General features: G+C 45.3%; 1 protein-coding gene across 3 annotated transcripts in view; it reads right to left on the bottom strand.

Moving 5' to 3' along the window:
• Nucleotides 1-637: 637 nt before the first annotated feature.
• The window catches only part of hivep2a (HIVEP zinc finger 2a), a 244696-nt gene continuing 222409 nt past the window's right edge, over nucleotides 638-22924 (bottom strand). For all 3 annotated transcript variants that reach the window (XM_073050431.1, XM_073050433.1, XM_073050432.1), the window contains exons 6-9: nucleotides 20645-20820; nucleotides 11334-11435; nucleotides 7053-7987; nucleotides 638-4523 (exon numbers count right to left, since the gene is read on the bottom strand). In XM_073050431.1, the coding sequence (XP_072906532.1) occupies nucleotides 3996-4523; nucleotides 7053-7987; nucleotides 11334-11435; nucleotides 20645-20820 (1741 nt within the window). In that variant the 3' untranslated portion in view covers nucleotides 638-3995. The remainder of the gene's footprint in view (nucleotides 4524-7052; nucleotides 7988-11333; nucleotides 11436-20644; nucleotides 20821-22924) is intronic.

The raw sequence follows: 22924 nt of genomic DNA, 5'->3' as shown, positions 1-22924 counted from the left end.
TCCTATCCTGGTTGGTCCTCCAAGTGCAACATGTCACACTCATCTGCATTAATTCCACCTGTCCATTTTCAGTCCATTTTTTCCATCTGGTCCAGATCCCTGGGCAAGTTTTGATAGTCTTCCTCACTGTCCACTGCACCCTCAATCTTGGTGTCATCTGCAAATTTGCTGATCCAGTTTACCATCCAGATTGTCGATAGTCACAAGAGGTACGACAGATGCAGGAAAACTAGAGCAATGCACACAATGTGCTGGAGGAGCTCAGCAGGTCAGGCAGCATCTATGGATGGGAATGTGCAGTCGACGTTTCCGGCCGAGGCCCTTCATCAAGACTGGAATGGAGGGCGGAAGAAGTCAGAATCGTTGATATGTTTTCCCTGCAATCACGTTAACACTGTTTGAACTTTGTATTCCTTTACTTTGAACTTTAATCCCCCTACAAGATTTAAATTTAACTGGACACAAAAGTAATTACCACCGTATATTTTATTTTCACTGAACGCCAAATACACACATTTTCCAAAAGGGTTCTCCCACCCACCCACCCCACTCAACCCCAACCCCAGAATACCCCTTTCTCCCCCAGACATCTCCTTGTATATTTCTTTTAATGACAGTTCTGTGCTTTTAATCAAGCTCTTTGTTAATGTCTTTACTGTACAATAAAGTGTAATAACAGGAAAACATGGCGACAGTGTCAGTTTACACAGAAAATGCACAGACAGCTCACTTTAAATATACAATATGTACAAATTTTTGGAATGTATTCTTTTCTGTCTTTGCTAATATATCAAGCACATACACAAAAAAACATATTCACTTATAAGTTTAAAATACCTCTTAAAGTGATTTTTTGTCTTAAACCATCATATTTAAAGTTCTAAAATGATGCACATATCCCAGATACAATTTATTTAATGCTAAACAGTACTATATTTAAAAAACACTAATAATCTCTTCATTTATAATGAATACAGCAACAATCTGGATTAAAAATTTAACTCAAATGATTACATCATACGCAAGATCAGTTTTCAATTTTTTTAAGTGCATAATCACTGTACTTTATTTTCTTTCAATATATAAAAAAAGTAGTAGGCATCACCATCTTGACCCCAACTTCAGCAACTAAATTATGCCCCGGATGAGTCATTATAAAAGGAGCCATATCAAACCATTTTTTGTGTGTTCTAATCACCACGGTCAAAATCGGATTTAACTCTGAGCAGGACAGGTAAACCAGGAGGAGGAAATGACATGGGGGATGGGAGCATTATATTTCTCTTCATTTCTTCAATTTCCACGGATATGCTTGTTGCCGTCAAGGCCTGAATGTGTCTCCAATCCCTAACTGACCTCCCCCCCCACCCCCAGAAGGTGGGGGTGAGCCTCCTTCCTGAAACACTGTGACCCCTCCGATGAAGGAGCAGATAGCGAGGGTGTTCCAGGATTTTGACCCCAGGAAGATGAAGGAGAGCCAATGCTTCTCACGTTCTCAATATTACTTACTATTATTATTTGTTTTTTTTTAGTATTTGCACAGTTTGTCTTCTTTTGCACAATGGTTGTCTGCCCGTCTTTGTGCGTGCTTTTCAATTGATTCTTTTGTGTTTCTTTGTATCTAGCGTGACTGCAGAAAATGAATCTCAGGATAGTATACGGTGACATATCCGTACTTTGATAATAAATATACTTTGAACTTGAACTTTGAAGACAATAGAAAGTCCAGATGGTATTGTGACTTGGACGGGGAGATGGAATTCCAGGATTTAGGCCCACCAATCATGATGAAGGAGCAGGGATATATTTCCAAGGTCTCCTATCTGGAGCGGAATCTGTGAGTGCATTTATTATAGCTCAGACATTAAATGTATATTTTTTGATATTTAGAGATACAGCACGGTAACAGGTCCTTCCAGCAAAAAGCCTGCTCTATCCAATTACACCCGTGTGACCAATTAACCTACTAACTCTTTCATTTTTGGGGTGTGGGAGGAAACCAGAGCAGAACGGGGAAGCCCACACAAGGTACAATATAAACTCCTTACAGACAGTGGCGGGAATTGAACTGTGTAAAGCGTGGTGCTATTCACTATGCTACCGTGCATCCTACAGATTAATGATCTGGCTCTCCAGTGGGTTTCTGGAGGCAGGGAGAGAAAGGTGACCTTCATCCTATCTCGGGCAGCCCGCTAAAGCTCCAAGGACGAGGAGGGTTGGAAGCAAAGCTCATGTTGGGAAGAACTGTCTTGGTGGTCTTACAGAGACTACCCTGTAGCACCTAGTCCCTGAAGGCAGCTGTACAAGAGGATCTGGACTCTCTGGCATAGAAGCATTATGATACAGATGACGGGGCAAGAGAGAGAGACAGGAAGAAAGAGAGAGAGCTGGGAACATAGAGATATACACTAGAATAACTGACACAAAAATGGTGAAGGAACTCAGAAGGTATGGAGAGGAGCAAACATTTTCAGGCCAAGACCCTTCATCAGGACTGGAAAGGAAGGGGGAAGAAGCCAGATATAAGAGAGTGGGGGGGAGGGGCTGGAGTACAAGCTGGCAGGTAATAGGTGAGGCCAGGTGAGGAGGAAGGTTGGGTGGTGGAGGAGGTATGACTGGAGAAGCTGGGAGGTGGAAGGTGGAAGAGGTACAAGGCTGAAGAAGGAGGAGAGGATAGTGGACTGTGCAAGGAAGGGAGAGGAGAAAATATAGGGAATGGGAATAGAGAGATGGGGGAGGAGAGAGAAATTACCAAAAGCTAGAGAAATCAACATTCATGCCATCAGGTTGGAGGCTACCCAGATGGAATATGAGGTGTTGCTCTTCCAGCCTAACTGACTGGGTCCTGTTGAAGAGTCTTGGCCCAAAATGCTGACTGTTTATTCCCCTTCATAGATGTTGCCTGACCTGTTGAGCTCCTCCAGCACTGTGCATGCGTGCGTGCGCGCGTGTTATTCTGGATTTCTACATCTGCAGAAACTCTTGCCCAGGTGTTACTGAATCCATCACCTTCAAAGGGATCAGATTTGGTTTGGAGACCGTTTCTCTCCCTCTCATCATCTCACCTGGTATCAATATCTAAAGGAAATTGGACAATGCAATGAATTAGACTGTGAAGTGATCGATGGCTCTGGGTACAATGGCGGTGCTCACATTTCAAGACCTTAGCAGCAAGATTACTACAGCATACAATTCTCATGCTTCATATGAGAGGCGTCTACACCGACAGGGGCAGGGTGAGGGGAAAGGGGAAATGCATTTGCAATTTATAAAACAAAAATAATAAATATTAGTATCACAGAATCATTTTTGCTGTACACAAGAGTAGTTCAATTGTATAAAAATACCTTATTAGTGCAAGCTCACGTGTGTAACGATATCCCAACCCACTCACCTCTGACCCAGAGGAAACAAAAATATACCGTTTCAGATAAATCATTCACATTATTTAAGACAAGACCCACGCCCAGCCACCCCGAACCCCACCAAGTGCTCCAAAGAGAAAACAGTACAATTCTTAAGCAGGTACACAATGTTTAAAATATGTACAAATTCTCCCTTTCTGTCAATTTGCATACAGATACAAGCATCAATAAAAGGCACGAAATATTTGCAACATTGAAGAAAAATACATGACAGGACAATAAAAGTAAGCTTGCGAGTTAATTTTGGTCAGGATTTTTTTTTGTTTTGAAACAAACAGAAAATATCTCCGCCAAGTTTTTTTTTTGCGAGGTCGGGGCGGATCATGGACAGAGGTCGAAGTGACTGAGGTGAGTGCCCGCCAACCCTCCTCGCCGGCCACCATCCCCAAAAACCCTTTCATGCCATTGTCATGGGTTCTGAGTTCCAACGTCTGTTGTCCGGCGGGCTCCTCGGTGTGTCGGCAACCAGGAGGAGGTCGGTTCTTCAGGACGGGAGGGAGTGAGACCCACTGATTTGTTCACCGCTCACCTCAGGCTGACGGAGCCTCCTTGTGCCTGCCCCCACTGTGCCTAGTCCGCCTGGGGGCGCGGCGCAAACAGCCGGGCAGGGTTCAGGAGGCTGGAAGGAGCCCGGTCTTCCAGGGCGCACCCCTCTTCACTGGCCTCCCTCTCTGCGGGCAGGGGCGGCCCCTCCGGGGTGCTGGAGCCGGGCGGAGAGACGGCCATCGGGGAGGGCGCCGGCCCCTCCTCCGCCTTGGAGATGATGTCCATCCCCTTGATGCTCTCGATCACGCAGTGGGTGGCCTCGTCGATGCCGCTCTCCTCCCTCCGCCTTCCACGCCGGGAGGGCCGGGGTGCCGGTGGGATCCCTGGGAAGGCCGGGGCTGCCGACTGGACCATCTGGATGCCCCCGATCGGGATCATGTGGTAGGGGGCCCTGGCTTGCTGCTGGGAGTGCAGGGGCAAGTGGGTGAAGAGGCAGCCTGGCTGGGGCTCGGGGTGGAGGGAGTGGCTCGGGTCTCGCTGGGCGTTCTCCGTGGCGAACCAGGGCCATGGCGGTGGCCTGCTCCCATCATACACATTCTGCCGGGATTGTCTCTGTGAGGGTGAATTAAAAAAGATGAACAGATTTAAACACCAGCTCGAAGTATGAGTACAGTCAAACACTGATAATTTGGCTTGTCCCCCTTTACAGATGCACCATTTATAAAAAGGCATCCAATGTACATTCGTCACGGCTTGATATTACCACTGCTCTGCCAGTAACTGCAGAGACCTATGGACACACAGCTCAGCACACCACAGAAACCAGCCTCCTCCCATGCTTTCTGTGTAGATACCCCGCTTGCTGCCTCAGTGAAACAGCCAGACCCCACTCACCCCTGACGTTCTCTCTACTCCCCACACCAGAACACACAAAAGTCTGAAAGCATGTACCACCACGCATCGTCCCGTTGCTATAACACTAGTGAACGTCCCCTGGTACCATTAGGATGGACTCTTGATCTCACGGTATGGTAGCGTAGTGGTTAGCACAAAACTTTGTGATGTCAGCCAGTGACTGGGGTTCAATAATGCCTCACCCCTCCCATTTGTAAAGAGTTTCGGATTTAGATTCCTCCCACGTTGAAATAACGTAAGGGTTAGAGTTAATAAGTCGTAGGCGTGCTACGTTGGCACCAGAAGCCCGGCACAATTGCCCCCGAGCATACTCCTTGCTGATGTGAAATGATGCATTTCCAATGTTTCAAAGAGTATTTGACAAGTCAAGGTAGTCTATCCGTCCAATTACAATCTCCCTTGTTGTGGCCGCATTGCCTGCCTGTCTGCACCGCTCTTTCTCTGTACATGTAACACACTTTACTCTACATTCAGTTACTGCTTTTCCTTTGAACTACTCAATGCACTGTTGCTGGGAAATGATCTGTGTGCGTGGTAGACAAAACAAGGTTTTTCACTGAACCTCAACACAGTGTGACAATGAAAACCAATTTCCAATTACAAAGGTGTGTAAGTAGCAATGCAGTAAAGGATTTTGATGTAGAGATACAGCATGGTAACAGACCTTTCTATCCCACTGAGATCTCCCCGTCCAATTACACCCATGTGACCAATTAACCTACGAACCCGTACGTCTCCGGATGGTGGGAGGAACCTAGAGCACTCAGCGGAAACCCATGCGGTCACGGGGAGAACATACAGTCTCCTTACAGACAGCGGCGGAATTGAACCCGGATTGTTGGTGCTGCAATGGCGTTACGCAAACTGCTCAGCTACCCTGCCGCCCCGACATGGGCCTAATGCAGACGAGTATAGGTAGTTTGGATGGGACAAAAGGGTAGCATGGATGTGTTGGGCTGAAGGGCACTTTTCTGTGCTATTCAAGGCTCTATAGTCTACGGACTTGCAAGTCTTTGGGCTGTGGGAGGAAACCGAAGACCCCAGAGGAAGCCCATGAAAGCACAGGGAGAACAGCAATCTCCTCAGAGAAACAGAGTTCAAGGGTTGCTGGGACTGTAGCACTGTACTGCCTCATATGGCCTGAAGTGACATAACAAGTTGCAAAATAAATTTAGCGATACACCATGGAGTAGGCCTTCCCAAACCTTCGAACCGCACCATCCCAGCAACCCCCAATGTTTTTTCTAGTGTGTCGCACCAGACAGTCAGTCATTCTTGTCTGGCGCGTGGTGTCAGGATTGGTCTCCTTTCGGATTGACTGGGTCACGATATGAACGTTCCTGACCTGACCCTTGTATCTATTATGAGGCCGAGTGGCTAGCTCGACACTCAACCCAGCACGGATGGAAAGCGTGCTCTGGGGGTGGCCTGACTTGGATTTGAACTCAGGAGCCTTCGCTCCGGAGTCCGGCGCTGATGCCATTGTGCCACCAGCCGGCCTAACCCTCAATTTAAACTAACCTAATCACAGGACAATTTACAATTAAGCTACCCGGTGTGTCTTTGGACTGTGGGAGGAAACCAGGGCATCTGGGAAAGTCCACGCATTCCATGTGGAGGACATACAGACCATGCTAACTGCTACCGTGGCACCCTCAGGAGCAACTGACTCGAGCCAGGATAATGGAGGTTGTGTCGATCATCCTTTTACAGTCTATAGCTCACTCCCCCTCTCACACATATTCCAACAAACCTGTTGGAAACCACTGTTCCTTTTATTAATACTTTTTTATAAGATTTGTACTTTTTAACAAACTCATGAATTTTTCACATTCAATGGCAGAAAGCGGTATAGCAGCTAAACTAATGATTTATTAATTCCCTCAATTTTCATTTGCTACGTGTTAGCACATTACCCACATGTTGTAATTGTTTTAATTATGTAGCCTATCATTACCTAAGGAATTTCATTACGTTATCAATAAAAGTGATAGAATTTTTCAGAAGCACCATTCTTTGGCCTTACACCCCTTAACATTAATTCCCCACTTAACACCATTTCCCAGCTCTATATTTAGTTTGTTTGTACTCTAAAATAAACTGAAGTCTTGAAGTTAAGACCACTCGTCATCCCTGACTCCTGGAAGAATCCTAATGATCACAAATTAAACAGAGATCCAACAAACTTTAGAATACAAGTTGGTATCTGTTAGTGATCAAACTTACCAGGTTCATCTCTGAATTCTGCATATACTGGCCCATTACATATTCACTCTGGAAGGAACCTCGCTGTGGCGAAGTTCCCCTAATCAATGGCATGTGCCTCCGTTCCTTGTAATCCCTCCTGGGGGAGAGCTCCCTTCTTGGGGAGACATCCTTCGCGGGTGAGACCTGCCTTGGTGACAAAATCTCTCTCCTCGGGAGGAAGTGGCGGCCCGGGGAGGCATCTCTCTTCGGAGACCAATCGGTCAGGTGGGTCTCCCTCTTTGGAGACCGGTGCCTCAGAGGCGAGATCTCTCGTCTCGGAGACAAGTGCGGCCTGGGTGAGAGGTCTCTTCTCGGAGACAGGTACCTGCGAGATGTCGGTGACACCTCCCTGCCCGGTGATCCCTCGTACGCTGGCGAGGGTAGAGTGCTCGAGCTGGTATCTCCTGAGGGGGACATCTCTCTGGAGCTGTCCTCTCGCGAAGACCCATCTTCGGTCTGCGCCATCCAAAGGCCAGTTGTGGAAGGGATGTCCAATCTGTCTCTATACTCCATCGAATCCATCAATCTGTTGTGCAAATGTCTCTGGTAATCCATCACCGGAGATCCCGCTTGAGAATAAGTGGTGGGCACTAGCTGAGTCACTTGGATCCTCGGTACTGAGGCGAGGTAACTCATGAGGGAAGACTGATTGTTTGAGTGGGTGACATCAAATGTGGAGACTGAGGCAATGCTAAACGTGCCAGAGGCAGGCTTGGAACTACGGGTTGAGGGGCTGCTGCTCCGAGATCTTGTGGTCGGCGTGCTGTCGCCTTGCCGGTCATCTTCATCGTCGTCGTCATCATCTTCGTCTTCGTCTCCCTCCTCCTCGGCTCCATCGGTGTCCTCGGGATCGGAGAACTGGTGACGCACCGGCACTTCATTCAAGGTGTCCTTCTCTGTCTCATCTGGCATTCCTGCAGTGAAGGGAAGCAAAGGTTTGCATAGGTTTGGACTTAATGAGAAAAAATATCAATAAGGTTGAAAGAGTGCACAGAAGACTTACAAGGATGGTGCCAGATAACAATTACGGGGCAAGTTGAATAGGACTTTATTTCTTGGAGTGGAGGAGAATGAGGGGAGATTTGACAGAGGTATGCAAAATTATGAGTGGTATAGATAAGATAAATGCAAGCAGGCTTTTTTACACTGATGTAAACATTATCATTTTGGGCCAATGGTTTTGCATGTACACCTGTACTTTTACCATCAGTCTTATTGGGATGTTTGATAATCTCAATCTTCAGCGAGAGATTAAGCTGAGGTATTTTACCAAGGTTGATACCATCTACCAAAAGGAAACACGAATAACAATAAAAATCCCTGAATTCTAGAATTACAACTGGAGGTCGCAGGTTAAGGGTGAGAGGTGAAATACTTAAGAGGAAGCTGAGGGGGAACTTCTTCACTCAGAGGGTGGAGAGAGTGTGGAATGAGCTGCCAGTGCAAGTGATTGATGTGGATTTAATTGCAATATTTAAGAAGAGTTTGGATAAGTACTTAGTTGAGAGGGGTATGGAGGGCTTATGGTGCAGGTGCAGGTCGATGGGAGTAGGCAAAAAACCAGTTTGGCTAGATGGGCCAAAGGCCTGCTTTGGTGCTGTAGTGCTCAATGAGTCAATGCACACAGCGGGTTTGCAGATCACAATAGAGTCATATCGCACGGATATAGACTAGGCTACCAATAGGGTCCAAAACCTGGGCCTCTGTACCTCCCACTGCAACAGGATCCTTGACTTGCTCATTGGAGGACAGCCTGTGCAAAACAGAAATAACATCTCCTCCTTGTTGACAATCAACACCTCAAACAGCAGGTTTAGCCCACTGCTCTACTGTCTCTTCACTATGTGGCCCGGCACAGCTCAAATCCCATCTATAAATTTTCCCTTGACACAACGATCGGAGGCAGAATTTCAGACGGTGACAAGGTGGTGTAAAGAAGACACACACTCAACATTTTAGCAACAGGTTTTTCTCCTCTGCCATCTGATTTCTGAATGGAAAACGACCCAGGTACACACCTCACCGAAATTCATCTTTTCTTTGTGTTCTCTTTTTGCACAACTTATTTAATTTATATGTATATATCTATTTCCTATTGTAATTTATAGTTTTTTTATGTTGTATTGCAATGTACTGATGCCACAAAACAGCATATTTCATGACACATACCAGTGATATTAAACCTGATTCTGATTCTGTTTTACATTTGTAATTAGTTTAGGTCTGTTTCCACTTTTACACAAAAGAGTCTTTTTCTGCAGATCAGTGTCAAAAATAAGCCAAATGAAATCCACTGTGATTCAATGTTATAAAACAATAAAATATGAAAAATTTCGGGGGGTTGGTGAATACTTTTTATAGGTACTGTATATTGGGTGAATGCACACAATCTTTTTCCTAGGGATGGGGAAATCAGGTGTAGGCGAGGGGGATCTGAGGGATATGTTTTTCACACAGAGGGTGGAGGCTGTATAGAATGAGATGCACGAGAAAGTGGTGTAAGTGAGTACAGTCACAACAATTCAAAGATATTTGGACAGGGACATGGATAGGAAAGATTTAAACGGGCCAGTGGCAAATTGGCTGCTTGTTCTGGCCACAATTGAGCACATCTACAAGGAGTGCTATTGCAGAAAAGCGGCATCCATTATCAAGGACCCCCACTCCCCCCACCATCCAGGCCATCCTCTCTTCTTGCTGCTGCCACCAGGAAGGAGATACAGGAGCCTTAGATCCAACACCACCAGGTTCAGGAAAAGTTATTACCCCTCAAAAATATCAAGCTCTTGAACCAGAGGGGATAGCTTCACTCAACCTCATTCATCTCAACACTGAACTGTTCCCACAACCCATGGACTCACTTTCAAGGATTCTTCATCTCATGTTCTTGATATTTACTGCTTATTTATTTATTATTATTTTGTTTGTTTTGTATTTGCACAGTTTGTTACCTTTTCCACGTTGGTTGTTTATACACCTTGCCATGTACTGCTTTTCATTGATTCTATTGTGTTTCTTTGTACTTACTATGAATACCCTCAAGAAAATGAATCTCAGGATAGTATATTGTGATATATGAGGGGTGATTGATAAGTTCATGGCCTAAGGTAGAAGGAGTCACTTTTAGAAAACCTAGCACATTTATTTTTCAACATAGTCCCCTCCTACATCTACACACTTAGTCCAGCGGTCGTGGAGCATACGGATCCCTTCTTTGTAGAAGTGGTCCACAGCAGTGTTGATTGATAAGTTTGTGGCCTAGGGTAGAAGGTGATGAGTTATACAGCTCTCGTCACATGCACATGCAGTTCAGCTCTTTGAATGAAAATGCAGGAAGTTTGAAGTTAATAACTCGTCTCTTTCTACATTGGGCCACGAACTTATCAATCACCCCATGCTGTGGATCACTTCTGGAGGTCCAAGACGCCGACTTCTACAAAGAAGGGATCCGTATGCTCCACAACCGCTGGACTAAGTGTGTAGATGTAGGAGGGGACTATGTTGAAAAATAAATGTGCTAGGTTTTCTAAAATTGACTCCTTCTACCTTAGGCCATGGACTTATCAATCACCCCTCGTATACAGTACTCTGAAAATAAATTTAATTAGACCTTTGATTGGTATGGATGATTTGGACTGACAGTCTTGCTGTATGACTCTATGACTCTAAGACCTGTTACTAACCTCCTCTCCCAAACGAAATAACATCTATACTTACTCCTTAAATCCCAAGCTCACTGGCTGGGACCCCAAAACTATTGTCCTGCATTTCCAAATGATGCTCTGCACTCCCATTCACTCTCCGCCTTCTCACCATCACTGCCCAGAGCAATGCACCACCAAGCTTTGGCTGGTCAATACACTACTCAGCTCCTGAGTCTGTGATCAGGACCCGGACTGCTAGCCCTCTCAAGCCCTAGACACAGCAGCTTTTGTTAAGCACAGAGCAAGGAGACCATGGACCAACATGTTGGAATGGGAATGGGAATCCATAGATGCTAACTGACTTGCTGAGTTCTTCTGGCATTTTAGAACACAGAACCCAACAGCATCATCAGTGTAGGTCATCACACTGAGTATCGAAGCACATTGCCAGATGGAAATTTGCATTCCGATTGGGATTAATATTTGAAATGAAGTGGCAGGGTTGTTGGAAAAAAAAGGAGAGCATATCTTGGATGTTTCCGAACAACGGCTGCCCCAGTTTCGACAGGCTGAATGGCTCCTGGCCAGAGCAACAGAGAAACTGGTCATTACTTGCCTGTTTCCTCTGTGTCGGTGCTGTACATGCATGTTATCGTTATACCCAGTTCCAAACACTTCTTGGTGTGAGCCTTCGATTTCATGTGTTTTGTTAAGTTTCCTAGACAGAGGAATCAAAAACATAGGGTTAACTATAGGACATAAAGTTCAAAGTAACTTTTTTACCAAGGTATGTTGATGACATAAGACCATGATAAATAGGAGCAGAATTGGGCCATTCAGCCCACTGAGTTTGCTCTGCCATTCCATCACGGCTGATCCCGGATCCCACTCAACCCCATACACCTGCCTTCTCGCCATGTCCTCTGATGTCCTGAGTGATCAGGAAACGATCAACTTCAGCCTTAAATATATGCACAGACTTGGCCTCCACCGCAGTCTGTGGCAGAGTATTCCACAGATTCACAGCTCTCTGGCCAAAAAATTTCCTCCTTACCTCTGTTCTAAAGGGTCACCCCTCAGTTTTGAGGCTGTGTCCTCTACTTCTGGATGCCCCCACCATAGGGATCATCCTCTCCCCATTCACCCTATCTAGTCCTTTCAACATATGCACAAGCGATTTTGCAGTTGCTGGAAATCTAGAGAAACGCACACAAGTACTGTGAGGCACCACGGTGGCATAGCAGTGAGCGTGACGCTATTACAGTGAGGGGTGTCAGAGGTCGGAGTTCAACTCCCACGTCTCTGTACGTCCTCCCCATGGAATGCGTGGTTTGCTCTGGTTTCCTCCCACAGTCCAAAAACACACAGGTTAACTGGTAACTGTAAATTGCCCAGTGATTAGGTCGAGCTGAAATCGGGGTTGTCGGTGTTAGCTGGGCGGTGCAGCTCAAAGGGCTGGAAGGGCCTATTCCATGCGGGATCTCTAAATAAATCCCTGTAGGATCTCAGCAGGTCAGCAGCATCTATGGGAAGGTATGAAGAGTGTGAGTTCTGATGAAGGGTCTCGGCCTAAAACACTGACTCTTTATTCCTTTCTGTGGAGGCTACTTCACCTGCTGAGTTCCTCTTGCATTTTGTGTGTTACACACTATCGTATACTACAGTGACATGAATTGCAAAGAGTCCTTGAAAGTGAGTCCATAGGTTGTGGGATCATTTCAGAGTTGTGGTGAGTGAAGTTATCCACGCTGGTTGTGGGGCAGTGACTGCTCCTGATCCTGGAGGTGTGGGCTTCTGTAGCACTTGCCCGATGGTAGTAGTGAGAGGAGAGCACAGAACAGCACAGCGCAGGAACAGGTCCTTCTGACAACAGTGTTGTGCTTAATTAGTAATCAATTATCCCTTCTGCCTACACAATGTGATGAACTTCCATTTCCTGCACATCCCTTTGTCCAACAGCCTATTCAATGCATCTGGCATATTTGACCCCAATGCTCCCTGAGTTAAAAATTTGCCCTGCACATCCCTTTGAACCCCCTCTTGTCTAAAAATGCATTACATCTGCTGTCAGACCTTTCAACTCAGGAGAAAAAGATACTGTTTCTCTACTCAATCGATGCCTCTAACAATCCTCTAAATTTATCTGGTCTCCTCCTAATCTTCACCACCCCAGAAAAACAAAAAACAACCCAAGTTTGTGCAATCTCTCCTAGTAGTGCATGTCCTCTAATCCAGGCAACATCCTGGTGAACCTCTTTTGCATCCTCTCATTGTTCCTATAATGAGATCATGAGGTATCAAAGGATAATTAGGGTCACAGAAACAAATAACCTGCTCCACACAGACCAAGAGCTTCCCCCCGGCAAAGCTACAGCCATTTGGCCATGTCCCATGTAACTGCCTCTACCTTCATCATTGGAACCCACCAATCTGTGTAAACAAAAATCTACCTCTACTGTTCCCCTCCCCCCAATGCTTTCCTCTCAGGGAAAAGGCTGTTCCTTCACTTGAACCAACCTTTCAAACCTACTCCATACCCTCCTACACAACCCTCCATTTTTCCATCATCCATGTGCCTATCTAGGAGTCTCTCAACTGAGCCTAATGCATCTGCCTCTACCTCCACCCCTGGCAGCACATTCCACGCACCGATCACTCTCTCTGTTAAAAACCTCTCCCTCTACTTTCCACCTATCACCGTAAAAGCATGCCCCCTTGTATTAGCCATTCCTGCCGTGGCTATCCACTCCATCTATTCCTTCACTTGAATTGACACTTTAAACTACTCCAAGATCAAACAAACCGTTCCCTCCTACATATCCCTCATTTTTTTTTTATCATCCATGTACCTATTCTAAGATTCTCTTAAATGTCCCTAATTTATCTTCCTCTACCATCACCCCTGGCAGTGCATTCCATACAGTCACCGCTGTCTGTGTAAAAAAACTTTCTTCCAATCACCTTAAAATTATGCCCCCACGTATTAGCCATTTCCGCCTTGAGAAAAAGTCCCTGGCTGTCCACTCCATCTACGCCTCTCATGTGACAATAATAATCTAATTTACTTCAGTTCAGTTTACGTATACAAAGAGAATCCATTTGGGAATGAAGCTGACTGTGCAGGCATTTCAGAGAAAGTCAGCGTACAATGAATTGCTTTGAGAGAGTCTGTCATCTCACACGATGGACACAGAATCCATTTGGCACAAGGCTGAATTCCACAATCAGCAACTTCAGGCCAGTTAAACTGTTCCTTTTCCCCACCCCCGAACAGGCTCATTAACTGAAGGAATGTTGGCTGTGTCTGCTGGAAAAAAAAGCTTCCCGCTCATCTCTGGCATGTCCAGCTTGATCACTAACATCCTTCCACACTCCGTGGCCACTTTATTAGGTACACCTGTACACCTGCTCGTTAATGCAAATATCTCATCAGCCAATCATGTGGCAGCACCTCAATGCATAACAGCATGCAGACACGGTCAAGAGGTTCAGTTGTTGTTCAGACCAAACATCAGAATGGGGAAGAAATGTGACTTCAGTGACTTTGGCCGTGGAATGATTGTTTATGCCAGATGGGTGATTTGAGTATCTCAGAAACTGCTGATCTCCTGGGATTTTCACACACAACAGTCTCTAGAGTTTACGGAGAATGGTGTGAAAAACAAAAAACAAAAAAAAATCCAAACTGCTGTTCTGTGGACAAAAATTCCTTGTTAAAGAGAGAGGTCAGAGGAGAATGGCCAGACTGTTTCAAGGTGGCAGTAATTCAAATAACCACGCGTTACAACAGTGGTGTGCAGAAGGTATTTCTGAGTGCTCAGCACATCAAGTCTTGAAGTGGGTGGGCTACAGCAGCAGCAGACCACAAAAAGGTGCAGGAGGTAGCTAACAAAGTGGCCGCAGAGTGTGCGAGAGCAGTGCCCTGACATAACTGGCATACCACCCCCCCCCCACCCCCGCACAAGGGATAAGAACACGATCTCCTGGGTTACAAGTGCCCGACTTACAGGCATGAAAGAGTATCCATGTTTTTACCTTAAAAAGGCCAAAGTCCAAAGTAAATTCATTATCAAAGTACATATATGTTGCCATATACAACCCTGAGATTCACTTTCTTGTGGGCATTCACGGTCAAAACAGAGTTAACACAACAGAAACCAGTGACAAACCACACATAACAGGGATAGATGAACCATCAATGTGAAAAGACAAATAAGAAAAAAAAGCAAATAAACATTAAATATCAAGAACATGAGTTGCAGAGTCTTTAAAAGTGAGTCTCTAGTTTGTGGAATCAGTTCAGAGTTGAGGTGAGTGTAGTATCCACTCCAGTTCAGGAGCCTGATGGTTGTAGGGCAATAACTGTACCTGAACCTAGTGGTGTGAGTGCTGGGGCTCATGTATCTCCTTCCTGACGGCAGCAGTGAGAAGAGAGCATGGCCTGGATGGTGGGGGTCCCTGGTGATGGATGCTGGCATACATACTCTCATTTCTATTCAGTGATTATTGCAAATTCAAATTTCTAGACGTTAACATATCAGGTGATCTGTCCTGAGTTCAGCACACAGATGTCATCACAAGGGGGGGGGGGCACCAGAGTCTTTGCTTTCTTAGATTAACAGATACGACACAAAGGTTGGTGGTGTTGTAGATAGTGTAGAGGATTGTCGAAGATTGCAGAGAGACATTGATAGGATGCAGAAGTGGGCTGAGAAGTGGCAGATGGAGTTCAACCTGGAGAAGTGTGAGGTGGTACACTTTGGAAGGACAAACTCCAAGGCAGAGTACAAAGTAAATGGCAGGATACTTGGTAGTGTGGAGGAGCAGAGGGATCTGGAGGTACATGTCCACAGATCACTGAAAGTTGCACCACAGGTAGATAGGGTAGTTAAGAAAGCTTATGGGGTGTTAGCTTTCATAAGTCGAGGGATAGAGTTTAAGAGTCACGATGTAATGATGCAGCTCTATAAAACTCTGGTTAGGCCACACTTGGAGTACTGTGTCCAGTTCTGGTCGCCTCACTATAGGAAGGATGTGGAAGCATTGGAAAGGGTACAGAGGAGATTTACCAGGATGCTGCCTGGCTTAGAGAGTATGCATTATGATCAGAGATTAAGGGAGCTTGGGCTTTACTCTTTGGAGAGAAGGAAGATGAGAGGAGACATGATAGAGATGTACAAGATATTAAGAGGAATAGACAGAGTGGACAGCCAGCGCCTCTTCCCCAGGGCACCACTGCTCAGTACAAGAGGACATGGCTTTAAGGTAAGGGGAGGGAAGTTCAAGGGGGATATTAGAGGAAGGTTTTTCACTCAGAGAGTGGTTGGTGCATGGAATGCACTGCCTGAGTCAGTGGTGGAGGCAGATACACTAGTGAAGTTTAAGAGACTACTAGACAGGTATATGGAGGAATTTAAGGTGGGGGGGGGTGATATGGGAGGCAGTGTTTGATGGTCAGCACAACATTGTGGGCCGAAGGGCCTGTAATGTGCTGTACTATTCTATGTTCTATGTATTGTTCAAAGTATCCACACTGGGTGCATCATTGTCAGGTATGGGAATCCAAATGCACAGAAGTTTAAGGATCTGCAGAGGTTTTGGACTCAGCCCAATACATCACGGGCTCATTTGGACCCAGTTTTATTTTTAACAATGACTTTTAAAAGACATTTGGACAGCTGCACGGATGTGAAAGGTTTAGAAGGCTAAATGCAGGCAAATAGGACAAATTTAGAGGGCACCTTAAACCCATAAGTAAATATATTAGCGTTATTTGTTACACGTACATTGAAACACACCATCAATGACCAACACAGACTGAAGCTGAGCCGGGGGCAGCTCACAAGTGTCACCATGCCTCCGGCGCTAACATAGTATGCCCGCAACTTATTTACGCTAACCCAGGCGTCTGTGGAATGTGGGAGCAAGCTGAAGCACCTAGAGAAAATCCATGTGGTCAAGGGGAGAACGGATAAACTCGTTACGGAGAGAGGCAGGAACAAACCCTGATCGCTGGGCTGTAAACTGTTGCGCTAAGTGCTATTCCTCTGTGCCAGGGACAGTATGGATCAGATGGGGCGAAGGGCCTGTTTCACACTGTATGACTCTGTGACTCTAAAATGGCAGTTAATGTAGGATTATAACGTGAATGTGTCGGCATAAACTGGGCTGGCTGAAGTGCTGTTGAACTCTGTATCTCCGCAAAGGCAAGGAATAATTCAGATGAAGAAATATAACTGTTATTGCTTTCTTTGGAAGGAGTCTTCTTCTTAGGCAGCCTCTTGGGTATCAATATTGACTTGCTTTTATTGCTGCCCAGTAGTTTCGGAGGGGGTTGATGAGGCAAAGGTGAGACCTACAGCTGGACAGGAGGAGTCTGATAGGTCTGGTGAATGGTGAATAGCTTGAATCATAAGAATTAGGAGGAGAATTAGGGAATTTTGTCCCACTTAGCCTGTTCCACCATCCCATCGTGACTGATTTATCCCTCTCAACCAAATACTCCTGCCTTCTCCCCATAAACTTTGGATCCCTGACTAATCAAGAACCTATCAACCTCAGCTTTAAATATACCTAATGACTTGTGTTTGCCTTCCTTACCACCAGCTTAACTCACAAGTTAACCATTAGGGGATCCTGTATAAGGACTCTCAAGTCCCTTTGCACCTCCGAGTTTTATATTTTCTCTCCATTCAGAAAATAGTCTACACCCTTACTCCTTCTAGCAAAGTGCATGACCAGACAACTATTCCACCTGACACTCCTTTACCCATTCTCCAGAAGTGTCTTTCTGCATACTCCCTGCTTCCTCAACACTACCTGGCCCTCCACCTATCTTCATACTGCCTGCAAACTTGGTCACAAAACTGTCAATTTTGTCATCCAGATTATTGACAGATATTGTGAAAAGAAGTGGTCTCAACAATGGCCCCAGCAGAACACCACCATCATCGGCAGTCAACCAGAAATGGCCCCTTTATTCCCACTCTTTGCCTCCTGCTGGTCAGCCAATCTTCTATCAATGCTAGTATCTTTCCTGTAATACCCTGGGCTCTTATCTTGTTAAGGAGCCTCATATGCGGCACCTTGTCAAAGTTCTTCTAAAAATCCAAGTACACAACATCCACTGACACTTGTTTGTCTATCTTGCTTCTTATTTCCTCACATAATTTGCACAGATTTGTCAGGCAAGGTTCCTTTAGGAATCCATGCCGACTTTGGCCTATTTTATCATGTGCATCCAAATAGCCTGTAACCTCATTACAGGCAGTTCCCGGGTCACGTACGAGTTCCGTCCTGACTCCGTCTTTAAGTTGAATTTGTACGTAAGTCGGAACAAATACATCCAGTATTATTTAGCGTCATTCAAACGTTTGTCTTAGTATATAGTATATATTTTACCTTTCTATGCATATAAAACACTTAAGAAACATATGTATTCCAATAATTAAACCACTGTGTTGCTTAGTAATAACTGTAGCTTTCATCGGGGCAGGGCCTTTCACATGCTCCATTATTCTCACTTTATCCGTTATCCTTTAAAATTGTTCCGATCATTGACCGATTGTAGCCTAATGATTTTCCAATGATCGATGGTGTTTCACCTTTTTCCAAATGCTTTATTATTTCCACTTTATTTTCAATCACGATCGCTTCCCGTCAATGGAACAGAAACACTGCGGGCGGCGGGTCCCGAGCTCCGCCGGCTCCCGAGGTCCGCTGGGTCCTAAGGACCACTGCACTAAGTTCCCCGGGTCCTAAACTCCACCGCACTGATACAGGTTAAATGGGACAAGTGGGGGCTATGTTGGGTTTGGGTATTTGATCCTCCACAATATTCCATGTGGGAATTTAAACTGGAGGTGGCAGTGTTTTTTTTATGAGGTCGAGTTGTGAGCTCGACATCAACCCAGCACAGGAGCTGATCTCACTGCACTACCAGCCAACCGGAACAGGGGGTGGGGGGTGCGGGGTCATGGTGAATCTTACTAAGAAAAATTTAAGCCAAATACAAAGTTAAACACTCAACACTGTCAACGGCAACGACTTAAAATGGCGGATGGCGTCGCGATCTGACTTAAAATGGCAGACGGCGTTCTCCTTTCTTGGTTCGTAAGTACGAGTTGTCTGTAAGTCGGATGTTCGTAACTCGGGGACCACCTGCATTAATAATGGACTCTTAATATCTTCCCAACCACAGGAATCAGGCTAACTGGCCTATAATTTCCTTTCTTTTGCTTCCCTCCCTTCTTAAAGAGTGCAGTGATATTTGCAATTAACTAGTCCTCTTCAACGATTTCAGAACCTGACATAGCTTCGGGGACCACTTCGCCAAGCACCTAAGTTCTGTCCGCCAGAAAAAGTGGGACCTCCCGGTGGCCACCCATTTTAATTCCACTTCCCATTCCCATATGTCAGTCCATGGCCTCCTCTACTGTCACAATGAGGCCACACTCAGGTTGGAGGAGCAACACCTTCCATTCTGAATGGGTAGCCTCCAACCTGATGGCATGAACATCGATTTCTCGAAATTCCAATGATGCTCCCCCCACCCCTCTTCACCATTCCCCATTCCCACTTCCCTCTCTCACCTTATCTTCTTACCTGTCCATCATCTCCCTCTGGTGCTCCTTCCCATTTTCTTTCTTTCATGGTCTTCTGTCCTGTCATATTAGATTCCCCCTTCTCCAGCCCTTTATCTCTTCCACCAATTGACTTCTCAGCTCTTTACTTCATCCCTACCCCGCCCACCAGCCGGTTTCACCTATCACCTTGTGTTTCTTCATCCCCTCCCCCCAACTTCTAACTCTGACTTCCTTTTTTTCTCCTCCAGTCCTGATGAAGGGTCTTGGCCTGAAACGTCTAATATTTACTCCTTTTTGTAGTCGCTGCCTGGCCTGCTGAGATCCTCCAGCATTTTGTGAGTGTGGCTTATGACCACTGTTATATGTTCTATCCTAATGAAGGTTCTTGGCCCAAAACATTGACTGTTTACTCTTCTCCATGTTTGGTGCTTGACTTACTGAGACGCTCCAGAATTTTTTTCATGTTTTATTCTATATTTCCTGTAGAATCTCATGTTTATGTTGTGAAAATTGTTGCTTTGTGCAGCAGTACCGTGCAAAGGATATAGATCAAATTATAATAAGAAATAGATGAAAAAACAAGCAGTGCAAAAAGAGAGCAGTAAAATTGAGGGAGTGAGCATGGGTACATGGACCGCTTGGAAATCTGCTGGTGGAGGGGAAAAATATGTTCTTAAATTGTAGAGCTTGTGTTTTCACGTTCCTATAACTCCTCCCTGATGGTAGTGACAAGAACAGGATGTGTCCAAGGTGATGAGGGTCCTTAATGGTGGATGCTTTCGTTCTGAGGTATCATCTTCTGAAGGTGTCCTCAGTGATGGGGAGGCTAGTGCCCATGATGGAGCTGGCTGAGTTTACAACTTCCTGCAGCCTTTTCAGATCGTGTACCAGACAGGGAAAGGGATTCAAAAACTTAAGACAAGTGGTGAAAGTTCTGAAAGGGATCGGAGAAGAAATGCCTTCACACAGAAGATAGTGAGTATCTACAATAAACTGTCAGAGGAATTGGTTGAGGTAGGTATACGGTGCGTCTGGAAATCTGTTGGCAGAAGGGAGGAAGCTGTTCCTAAAATGTTGTGTGTAAATCTTCAGGCCTCTGGACCATCCTTCTGATTGTAGAAATGAGAAGAGGGCATGTCCTGATTGATGGAGGACCTTAATGATGGATACCTCCTTTCTGAGGCATCGTCTTTTGAGGATCTCCTAGCTGCTAGGGAGGCTAGCACCCATAAGGGGCTGGCTGAGTTTACAATACTTTTACGTCTTTATTTATAACACAGTTTGCAACTATTGAACAATACCTTCACCACAAGTGACAGATACATTTGGTGAAAAAAGTTACCTTTAGTTTTGAAGGCGAAGTTACAGAATTTGCACATGAACGGCCGGTGGTCCGTGTGTGTACGGATGTGTTTCTTCAGCATGCTTGGCTTTTTACACCGAATTCCACATTCCTCACAGATATACTTCCCCCTGCCTCGTCCCCTCACGTAAACGTAATCTTCATTCGACTTGTAGCTGCAAAGAGAAAAAGAAACTTCCATTTATTCATTTACTTATTAATACACAGTTACAGATTAGGCAGATTGTCACATTTCCCCCCAGGGAAAGATAGAAATAATAGAGGACAGAGCTGTAAAGCAAGTGGTGAAAGATCTGAAAGGGATCGGAGGAGAAACTTCTTCACACAGAGGATGGTGAGTATTTGGGATGCGCTGTCAGAGGAAATGGTTGAGGCAAATACATAGACTGCTCAGAAACCTGATGGCGGAGCGGAAGAAGCCGTTCCTAAAATGTTGTGTGTGAGTCTACAGGCTCCTGCGCCATCTTTCTGATTATAGGAACGAGAAGAGGGCACGTCTGAGTGATGGAGGGCCTTAATGATGGATGCCTCCTTTCTGAGGCATCGTCTTTTGAGAATCTCCGAGGTGCTGGGGAGGCAAGTGCCCCTGATGGAGCCAAATAGTGCTCATTTCAATCAATCCATCAATCATTTATTTATTTATTATTTCATTCTTATCTACGTTTCTATTATTTTTATTTGGAGATGCAGCACAGATCAGGCCCTTCCAACCCAACGAGCTGCACTGCCCACAAGCAATTGAAAGGGAAATCGAGGGAACATGCACCTGTCCTCATCGAGGAATCAGCAGTGGAAAGGACGAGCAGTTTCAAGTCCCTGAAGGTCAACATCTCTGAAGATCTATCTTGGTCCTAATATATCGATGCAATTACAAAGAAGGCATATTTCATTAGGAGTTTGGTATGCCACCAAAGACTCTCACAAATTTCTACAGAAGTACCGTGAAGTGCATTCTACGTGGCTGCGTCACTGCCTGGTATGGAGGGGTCGGAAAAAGCTGCAGAAAGTTGCAAACTCAGCATCCCCAGCAAATGAGGGCATCTTCAACAGGCAAAGCCTCAAAAGGGCAGCATCTATCTTTAAGGACTCACAGGACATGCTCTCTTCTCATTGCTACTATGAAGGAGGAGGCACAGGAGCCTGAATATCTTCTTCCCCTCCACCATCAGATTTCTGAATGGCCAATGAATCCATGAACTCTACCTCACTTTCCCCTCTCTTTTTGAATTTATTTTTTATATTTCTTACTGTAACATAGTTTTTAACAGGTACTTCACTGAACCTTGCCACAAAAAAATCAAACTTTACGACATATGTCAGAGATAATAAGCCTGCTGGTCTTGCCTACTGTCGACACAGATCAAATCATTACACAATGCACCGAGGTAGCCCAAGGTAAAATGGTAACAATACAGAATTAGGTGATAATAACCCTGATTTTGTTTAACCTGGAGTCACCCCTCAACCTTCTTCACTCCAGAGTTATGAGAGGCTTAGACAGGATGGATAGTCATAGACTTTTCCCCAGGGAAAGGGAAAATGATAGAAAAATCAGTATTTTTTGAGGCATGTCAGCCAAATGATCACTAATAGGTGGCCATCTTGAGGACACAAGATAGGCATTTAAGTCAATATTGTTCGATTGGACCTAAGAGGCTGTTTCCATTCAGTATAGCTCCAGATTCTAATAAATGCCATCCTTTAAGATCCCAGACTATGAATAAAAGAACACTTCTGTGTTACCAATTTTTAATCGGATGTTTGAAGCAAATCTTTCTCTTTCTGCCTTGTAGATTCACATTAATGAGGCAGCTTCTTTTTCCCATTCTCCTCGAGGGACCCTCTCCCTAGTAGGGAGACAGAGAATGAAGATGTAGAGCTCCCCATCACATCTTTGGTTCCCAAGTGGCTCCAGAGATTGGATGGACAGCGCAATAGCCTTTTCATAACCGACCTTTTCCTCCCACACGGCCCCCTGTCTGCAACCCTGTTAATGTCCCCTCTGAATGGCAAATGCAAGAACCTGCAGAGAGTTGTGGACACAGCTCACGGACTCTGTCTGCACTTCACGCTGCCTTGGTAAAGAAGTCAACATAATCAAGGGCCTCTCCCATTCCAGACATTCTTCCTTCTCTCCTCTCTCATCGGGCAAGAATACAAAATCTTGAGACCATGTTGCACCAGGCTCCTGGACAGTTTCTATCCCACTGATTTTGGACTCTAAGAAAAACCTCATACATGATACAGTTTTGGTTTTCC

The sequence above is a fragment of the Hemitrygon akajei genome, chromosome 7 (assembly GCF_048418815.1).
Source record: "Hemitrygon akajei chromosome 7, sHemAka1.3, whole genome shotgun sequence".
Classification (NCBI taxonomy): Eukaryota; Metazoa; Chordata; class Chondrichthyes; order Myliobatiformes; family Dasyatidae; genus Hemitrygon; species Hemitrygon akajei.
This window is presented reverse-complemented; position numbering and strand designations above follow the sequence as displayed.